At 38.5% G+C, this 10,152-nt stretch overlaps 1 protein-coding gene across 2 annotated transcripts in view; it reads right to left on the reverse strand.

Annotated features, from left to right (window-relative positions):
- LOC111872994 (N-acetyltransferase ESCO2) overlaps window positions 1-10,152 on the reverse strand; it is a 23,610-nt gene continuing 13,458 nt past the window's right edge. The window contains exons 4-6 of one of the 2 annotated variants that reach the window (XM_023867341.2): window positions 7,819-7,986; window positions 5,571-5,779; window positions 1-1,531 (exon numbers count right to left, since the gene is read on the reverse strand). In XM_023867341.2, coding sequence (XP_023723109.1) covers window positions 1,408-1,531; window positions 5,571-5,779; window positions 7,819-7,986 — 501 coding nt within the window. In that variant the 3' untranslated portion in view covers window positions 1-1,407. The remainder of the gene's footprint in view (window positions 1,532-5,570; window positions 5,780-7,818; window positions 7,987-10,152) is intronic. The other variant, XM_023867342.2, reaches the window with a different exon arrangement.

A 10,152-nucleotide genomic window follows, 5' to 3' on the forward strand; every position in this document is an offset into this window, starting at 1 on the left:
GATGTAGGTGGGTGGATAATATTAAAATGGATCTTAGATAGGATGGGGTGGTATGGACTGGATTCATGTGGAACAGGAAAGGGAACCAGTAAAGGGCTCTTCTGAACATGGTAATGAACCTTTGGGTTCTATAAAATGCTGGGAAGTTCTTGGTAGCTGCACAATTGGATGCTTCTCAAGAAAGGTTCAGCTCCAGGAAGTTAGAACCGAGAAGCAAAGTTCTTTTGCAAATGAGTAAAAAGTACTATTTTGAGAAACAGTATATCTTCTTGATAATTTGTTTGTCTACAAGACTAACAAAAATACTTCTCAAAAGAAAGATGTAATTGTGGAACTGTTTAAGCAGGAAGGAAATATTGATCCAGTGAACCTTAGCTAAGGGATCTGCTACTGAATAGTAGGGAGTCATGGTCACAGCATGGTCAGCAAAGCATGATGTACTCTGTGTATCACAAATTAAGCCTGATGAGACGAATAAGAAAACTGGTGAAGATAACCAGACAGTTGAAATACCTCACCCATGAGCTGTATTAATTCATGAAACATGGGTGTGGCCAGTATCACTGAACAGAAATCATGGCATAGGAAATTCATGTCCAGGAAGCAGGCACACAAATAAGAAATTTAGGTGATAAGACAGTTTCATCTCACTTGTTTCACTTTCTGCAGTGTACTGTGTGTACACAGAAAGAATGAGAGAAATGGATAAATTTCAAATGTGAATATTTGATTGCTTCATAGAGTTTTAACAGTCAACTGCCTGCTGATTCACCTGGAAGTATCAAATGATGCATATTCTCACAGGAATATTGTCAAACTGGTTGTATAATCATAAAAATTCTACCCAAACTATAGTGTACTGGTTATCTAAACCAGCTTAGATCTAGTACACTTAATTTTGAGCAACTAATGGCCTGGCAGTGACATTTCTGTACATATGATTTGATGTCAGATAAGATGTCTCTGTTCTTAGAACAGCAATAATAGTTGGGCTGTGTGTGAAAGCCAGGAAATGTTCAAACATGGTTCAGCTCCAGACAACAGCAAACCTACAGAATGCTAGAACAGCAACAACATTCCACCCCCATGACATACATAGAAGGCAAAAAGGCTCTGAACATAGAAGTATTTTCAATTTTGGTGGGTTAAAGAAATAGCATGTCCTCAAAATGTAAAGATAAAACATTTACAGAAATGTCAGGAATAAATTGTGTTATTTCACTTCCCTTTTTAGTCATATTAGAAAATTAGGGTATATGATTTTAAAATGGCATAAAAATGTCTTTGGAGCTTTGTGTGGGCTGAACATGGAAGATAACTGCTTGCAGGAAAGGGTTAAATACATTATAACAGTAGGGTACAAACTATTTTTAGAAGTCTTATGTTAATTCTGTCTTCAAAAAAACTTTATGTATAAACCAAGTAATTCTCAGTGCCTGTGTATTTTTCAGCAAAGGCTTTTCCAGCAAGGGTTGGTGCTGAAAATGCAAACTCATCCACTCCTAGGACATATCCATGTAAGAAACTGGATCTGAAATAGAATAAGAAAATGCAACTTAGTCCCTTCTCAAAAATCCCTGAATATATTGAAGTTCCATGTCAAATTCAATATACAATGGGAGTCCTGTATAACAAACATTCATAACAGGGAGAAAAACTGACACTACGACAAATACAAATTATAAGTAAATTAAAACTTGGTAATGTATAAATTGCTCCATAAGTCAGACAGCAGATATTTTCACTTATCTCAATGTAACCAGGGAAAACATGGGAGTTTAAAAGGGAAATTAATAGTTATTTTGTAACACTCAGACTGTATGCGAGCCATACTGTTTGTTAAATTTCAACTTGATATAGAAAAGAAGTCATGTGCGTTTAACAGCAACAAATATTCCAACACGGAACAGCGTACTGGGAATCAACAGACACTATACATAAAACTATTTTAACAGCAAAAAATTCTGCACTTTGCACACAAAAATGTATTACATATGAGAGCTATGTAATTCTCAGAATAGCAGTGATTATTTCCTTACATAGCACTAACCATCTGGTCTTTGTAGTGAACACACAGCATATCTTCTATGAGGAAATATTATTTACATGAATTCAGGTGTCAAAGGGTTAACTAGTGAATAAAGGAATGTGTGGTCTCACATCAAATTATGATCATACAGTGAAACCATGTTTAAGGTTTTTGATGAGCATGGGATTTATGTACCTTAAATAGAAAATTTTCTTAAATTTATTGGAAACATTTCAGCAGAATCTTTTCCAATTCAATGTTAAGCTTCTAGCTTCATGTTTTTTCTTTTCTTGGCCTGTACCTCACACTTCAAATTCTGCATCTTTGATTTTCTCTTTTGCAAACATGACTTTGCTTAACATAGATGGAGGGAGTCAGGGGCAATTTGTTGTTTCAGGGAATGAGATGTTGGGATGGGCTTCTACTTCACCTATCAACTTCTTTCACTTGTTTGCCATAACTAATTCAATTTTAAAATTTGCTGAATAATGCACACAGATTACACAAATTTGTATACATATAATGCAAACAACATGTAGCACATGTGTTAACACAGCCTCCAAGAAGATACAACAGATGTGATGTGGTTCCTACCTGCTAAGCCAATATGGCCCTCAGATTTTGCATAAACAGTAAATCAGAGTACAGACTTTATGAAGGGAATGGATTTTCATACACTAAGTATGGATAAGACCTTAATTCTAGAAATACTAAAACGGGGTAATTTATGACTTGCATATATGGGGCTTTTGCCACAACTCCAAAGAATGAACATTAACTGTGGGAAAACCCTAAATCAGGATTCCACTGCATTTAGGATTGAAATGAAGTAATTCTGCGAATGACATCACTAATGTGATGCATATTAGTGAGGGTTGAATGAAGCATATTCGTCTATGTGTAATATGATGCTACGATACATGGCTACTTTATTGTCCAAATTTATTAACTTTTAGAGGAATACTAAAAATGCACTGCACTATATAGTGTACAGTGAAGTAATATTTATCACCAAAATATTGATCCACAGGATGGGTAATTAACTAACAATGAAATCTAAGGTTTAAGTGTTTTGTCAAGTGTTGAGTGTTTGTAACATGACAAATGACTTCATGCCATTTTGGATCTTAGCGAATTTATTGAACACTCGCTCTTACACTTGCACAATTTACAGTGTCCCAATTACTAACATTTTCAGTAGTCACTTCCTGGGTTCAACTGTCTTGAATCCATTCACTCAATACAACTTAACAACTCGTGGCTGCTGGACTTCACCCCATTTCTTCGAAGGCTGGAAACCAACTGCTAATGCTCAACTAACTCCAGTGAATGCTAGACTGCAACTGACTTCCTTAGGCATTCCAGTTTCTCTTATAAACCCTCAGCCGGCCAGCGGAAAACGCACCTCGCTTCCCTGTTGCGTAGTTGCCATGTTTAACGACTGCCTAGCAATAGTCGCTACTCACCTGTTGTGTGACGTCAGAGCCTAGTGGGGAGGAGTGCTTACCGAGCATTGCGTAGTGATGGAAGGAGTGGGGTATGTAACATGACTCGCGGAAACGCAGAGTTCACGTGACCCCTACTTCCTGTTGTGTCATCCACGTTACAGTACCATTCATTTGCAGTATGGTATGGAAGTACCAACCCCAATGAACTACCAGATCTATATGTTCTATAAATATGCATCATGCAGTCTGATTTTACAAGCCAAGGCCAGGCATGAGCAGCGAAGTGGCTAGCTGTGTTGTGTCATGACCAGTGGAGGATATATTTACTTCAAACCAAAACAGAACAAAGTTTTATGAGATTTGGAATCTGACACTGAAAATGGATGTTTTTGCTTTTCTCGATTCTGTGGTAAATGACAATCAAGAAAAGTACAAATGTCCATTGGGAGAATGTGCAAAACTATAAGGGGCAGAAAGAGAATTTCTGAATATGATAATATGTAGGAATAACACAAAGAAAAGAACAGATCAATTGTCAATCGGAATTCAGTTAACTGAGGGACTCTCTGTGAAATATGCTACTGCTGTAGAATACAAAGTGCTGGGTCGACATTCATCAGACAAACAGCGCCCTTCTAAGAGAAACAAATTTTATAAGCAAGATTCCACCAACTGTGAAGAAACCAAGACAACAGAAATGTCATGTTGTGTCAAAAACTGTGTGGAATATTTTAATGACTAACACATCCAGCTGAATTTCTAAGATAATATGATATTATTATTTTCCTAATTTTATAGGCTTATTGTGCCAAAAAAAAATAATTTTAAAGCATCGTGGATCAATACATCGATTCTATATCCATTTCTGAATGTAGTGTGAAAATCAGAAAAACAAAACTCCAGTTTTTCCCAATTTATTACACTTTAAGTGAAATGTTGCATTTACCGTTTGAAATGTTTAAATACCCTCTGTCCCAAGGAGTGAGTAGGAATTAAATGTCCTGTGTTGCTGAAGGGTTAAAGCCATGTTTTGAGCTATCCGCCAGTTCTGGAAGTTGATATGACAGTGGTAAGCCCACACCACCATCAAACAGTGCTAAGGAAGGCTTAGACAGTTAATTTTTACACCAATCCAAGAGAGTGGTTCTAAGTACAGTGCAACCATAATATAACAATAATTTATAAAATTTGTAAAAATGGTTGAAATATATAATTTCCAAGCCCATTTTCTAATCATACAGTATACAGTATATTACTATAAGGCATTATGCCATCATGGACTGCTGGGTACAAATAGCTTGGGAAGCAAACCTACAATTAAAGTTGAGGCAAAAAGTTGCAGCTGGCTAGAAATTGCTCATTATGAAAAATTCCCTTTTTCTGTATGAAATGTTTCCATATATGGAACATTACCATATTGACAGTGCTATCTTTTTTTTTTCTCAGTATAAACCATACCCATTACAATGCAGTTTCAGTGTATATTTAAAATTTAAAAGTTGTGCGTCAAACAGTAATTAGAAAACTATTCTGAATGTATGTATTTCTTGTATCAATTATGTCTGTACGTTTCCACATGCACCACAATCAGCCAGTCCATAGGCAAACAACAAATCACAAACAAAACCCACTCACTTCACAGCTAAGCTGGAAATGATCCCTGTTGTTGCACACACACACACACACACACACAGATTCCTGCCACCGTTTTTAATTTGCTGGCTAATGCACTTATTAACTGCATTGTGGGTACAAACATGCATGGGAAGAGTTGACACGAGAAGTACTTCTCTTCTGTGTAGCAGCTGAACAATTTATGGCAGCCTCTCAGATAATTTCCCTGTATAAAATACGGTATAAATGAGATGCATCTGGAAAAGTAGGAGTAACTAGGTAGTTTTCATTCATAAAGCCCTGCACAATGCTGTATCAAATGCAGTTCAACAATGCACCAGAAAGGATTTGGTTACACGCTCCTCGAACACAGGCCATGTACATTAATATTTCTGGGAGGCTGTACTCTGCAATTAACACAGTACTATTTAATGACATGTCTAAATACAAAGAAAGAATGACCAAATACACCTAATTACCTCATACAATCCATCATTTTTGAGGCAATTTTCTTCCTTCTGTAATTCTTGGCTACCCATACTCGACTGACACCGCATTTGGCTGGATATGATTCCTCAGAGCAACAATCGCAGCCTTCAATCACACTGTTCAACATCTTGTACGCAAATTTTATTGGATGGGCCACCACACAGCCAATCACTTGCTTGTCTGTCACGTAAAGGTAGATCTAATGGACACAAGTGTAGCAAGTTAAACTGATATCACTGAACTGCCAGAACATTAAATATAAACAAAGAAACCTGTCAGAAAGAAAATTCCTTTTTCCTTGCAGCAGACTTCTGGACATGGCTATATACAGCCATTTCTCAGCTAGTTCATCTCACTTCTGGATTTACTTAAACATGTTTGACAAACTTGCTAAGCTATTAATTTTTAACTGGCACCAGACAATTCTCACATGCCGACTCATTAGTTTATGATGATTTGGAAGGTTTCTTTCCTTTTCAGAAAATGCATGTAGATAACCATACAGACTAGATCAGTAATACTGTGCTGAAATCTTTCATCTGAAAACCAGGAGGATTAGTCAAGTGGATACTCAATCAGTCCATGTACGTAATATGATGGCAATATATCTACATGACTCTTTGAATTTACATTTCCATGAATAGCCTAAGACATATATGAGTTAGCTCTAACCATATATTCCTCCTTTTAATTGCAAGCACATTCTGCAACAAAATACATAATATGATCACTTCTGGTGTACGAGGTGCTATTGGAAAGTTCCCAGACTAGGTCAAAAAAGAAATTCTGGCTTAAGTTACTCAATTTTGGCTGCCTTCTCCTTCAAAGTAGTCTCCTTGGGAATGCATATAGCGATGCCATCATTTTTTCCACGCTTCAAAAGCACTGTGAAAGTCATTTTCCTTAATGCTCTCGAGTACTGCTTGTGATTCCATTTGGATGTCAGACACCATTTCAAAGCGTTGTCCCTACAGCTTCATTTTCAATTTGGGAAACAAAGTGAAATCACGGAATGATAAGTCAGGTGAAGTAGGGAGGATGGGGAACAATAACCAAGTTGTTGTTACTCACAAACTCCATGGTTTTCAGGGACATGTGGGCAGACGTGTTGTTGTGATGAAGCCACTTGTGGTTGTGCCAAAGTTCCGTTTCTTTGTCGCACATTTTCTCTCAAGCTTCTCAAAATGACACAGTACGAATGAAAGGCAGAGTTGAAGAAAGCTGTCTTCTGGGATGTGGCACCATGTACAGATTGTGTTAACCGAAGTTTCAGAGGAACGTATCACCTCCATCTTCAGGGTTGAAGACATGAAGAAATCCGTGAGGGAACCAGCTTGAGCAGGTGCAACAGACTGAGTCCAGTCAAGTAAACACAGCTGTATAAGAGAAGGAGGGAAGTGAGTGGGGTTACATAGGGAAATAGTAGAGAGGGGGAGGGGAAGGGTCTGGTGGAATGGCCAGCAGGTAGCATAGTGCAGGAATATTCTTGGGGGTAAAGGGTGGCCAGCACATAAGGCTGACAACCTTACTGCCATCTATAAGCCGATTGTCTAGAAAATGTGGGAACCTCAACATTTCACGGCCTTATGGGCCTCCATAGCCTGTTAAAGGGATACCTTTACTTTTACTTTTACAGTCTGGGAAATTTATGACAGAACCTCATATATGTATACCTGATGTCTTTAGTCATCTTGCTAATAGATTCTAGTATGAAATAAACAAAAATATAGTAGATATGAGTTGAAACTCCACTGTGGAATATATGTATCTTCACCTAAGCTTATACAGAATGGAGTCTAACATTTATTTTAATTTGTCCATCAAAGACCATTTTGAATTTCACATTATAAAATCGCTATATTAATGAAATGTGTAGAATAAATTACAGATGTACTTCTTCCTGACATTTCATTAATTAGTGATGCAGTGTCTGGAATTTGCTGTTGAACAGCAATGGTGTTATAGCCTACTATGCATGAATCACATTGTCCTTTATTTAAACAGATCTCTAAACTTCACTATTTCTTATAAATAATTCCATTCCAAGTTGTCTGTATTTCTTCTAATTAGGGATTACATTTTCTGGAATTAAACAGCCTATAATAAAAAGGATCCTTGTATTAACATTTCCAGTTTATCATTTATTTCAACAGGTCATTCCCTAGTAAAATATCAAGAACTAAAATGTTAGGTTTCTTTCTTGAATATACTGAATTATAAATCAAATAAATATAATACCTGGCTATTACTGAGGTTCCCAAGTTCTGCATCTACATATCCCAGCTCCTTATCTACTACGTTCAATACATTCTTCATTTTATTGAGCCAGGGCTTGGAATCACTGGGTTTGATGAGGATCACTCGTTCTGTTCCATAGTAGGCAACTACTCGTTCCTGTTTGCATGGCTGCAAGAATCAAGATATATTTTCAGAGCTGAAGCTAACTTTGGATTTTAAGGCACTGTTCCTCCTAATACAATTTCCATGTATACATAAATATTAGACAGAAGAAATTAAACTGCAAACAGGATAAGAAAAAGTTCTGTCTTCTGGGAAATGGAGCTATGTAGTCCACCGAAAGTCAACTGACATTTCTGAGCAACACTGTCTCCATCTTCTGGGTTGAAGAATAAGCCAATCAAGAAACCACCATGAAGCAGGTAGCAAGCTGAGCAATATGCTTGCAGAAAGCTCAGGTTTATATAGAAAAAAGAGAGAGCTGCAAGACAATTCATTCATTCCCATTGGCTCCCTCAGAGAACAGAGTAAACCAATAGCAGACACTGGCCAGAGAGACCATTTGATCAGCAACGGGTTGAAGGAGCACCATCTGCAAATCTGGCTGGAACATCCAGACAAGACACTCATGGTGGAGCACAGCACTAACTCCAGGCATCGCATCTAGCTACACAACACCAGCATTCTCTCCAGCCCAATAAGAACAGGGAGGATGGCTTATGCCTAAGTAAGTCATAGAAACTTCTCAGCTGCTTCCTGGAAGTCTACAAACCCTCCCTTGCAAAGCACTATATATGGGTTCTCCATGGGGCCATGTAGGTCCCAGCCTTCCTGAGATATTCTTGCTCTTTTTATCCCCCACCATATACCTACACCCCGAGTATACAACTTCTCTCCCACCCTTCTCAGTTCTCTGCCCACCACACCCTTATGACTTACCTCCTCCATGTTCCCAGATCTGCACTACTGGACCTTTTCAGCATTGATGTTAAATATGCTTGTTCTGTCTCCAATTGGTTAAATCTGTTCCCTCAGACAGTCAATGGGAATTGATCAGCTGTCTTGCAGTTCCCTCCTATTTCATTATTTCCTATATAAACCAGAGCTTTCCACAGGCAGATTGCTCTACTGCCTGCTACATGTTGGTTTATTCAACCCTGATGATGGAAGCAAATGTTCCTCCAAAACATCGGCTGACTTTCAATGAACTGCATGGTGTTATATCCCAGAAGAAAGAGCTCTTCATAGCCACTACTTTGAGAAACTCAATTCTACAAAAGACAAAAACTTAGCCACACAAGGACAGTTCACCATGAGAGTATGGGAGAGGGTACTTGATTGGATACAATCAATTGGAACAAATTAACAACTTATGTAATAACAAAAATTATAAATTCAGGGAGTTACTAATATAAGCAGGGTTTGAAAAATGCAAAGAACACACTCTATTTACACATGCATATGATTTAATGCAGTGTAAAGACTTGATTTATTACACACTTTGATACAGTACATGACTATACTTTACAGTTAACTATTACACACACACACACACACACACACACACACACACACACACACTTGTGTTCACAGTCACATCTTCATTGCTGCTGCTTGGTAGCAGCTTCAATGGTGGACATTCCCCTTCCTCTGGGTTCCTAAACTGTCCCCAGCCTCAGTTACCAGCTTCTAACAGCAACAGCTCATGACAACTGAACCCCATCAGTTCTCTAACTGTAACTGCTAACTGGTCCTGGTTATAACATCTCAGCACAGACCACATATAAAACGTCTCTTCTATTATTGCTGTACTCTCTTGTTGTCACGGAAATATGCTTGTTTGCGGAGCCATGACTTAGTAGTGGTTGTTGTATAATTGTGTAACCGTACGCATCCTTCACGGAAAGTCTTATTTGTTTGTAAGTAACAGTTAAGTTTAGCTGTAGAAATGAGATGCCCCGGAGGGATCATGGTCCTCTGAACTGGCCTTTTGTTGCGAGGGACAGAAGGGAAGTTGGTGAGTCCATTGCATTCAAGGGGGAGTAGGTATACCTTCTTTCGTCCGTGCCTGTGGGGGTGGAGGACCTGTGGATCGAAGCTTCGAGAAACTTCTAGAAGGTTTGCAGACTGGAAGGGGTCCGTGCATTTGGTCATGAAGCCCTCCCAGTGGAAAGTTCGAGATGGCCAAGACCAGGGTTTCTGGAAGCAGCAGCGTGGGTAAGGAGGGAGTTAGTGAGTGGAAGCCGAGGAGTCAGTGAGTAGAAGCCAGGTAGTGAGGGTGTTCCTGTGGAACATGTGCTAGGGGGTTAACCGTTCGAGCCCGCATCCAAAAAA

This window comes from Cryptotermes secundus, unplaced genomic scaffold (assembly GCF_002891405.2).
Source record: "Cryptotermes secundus unplaced genomic scaffold, Csec_1.0 scaffold1678, whole genome shotgun sequence".
Classification (NCBI taxonomy): Eukaryota; Metazoa; Arthropoda; class Insecta; order Blattodea; family Kalotermitidae; genus Cryptotermes; species Cryptotermes secundus.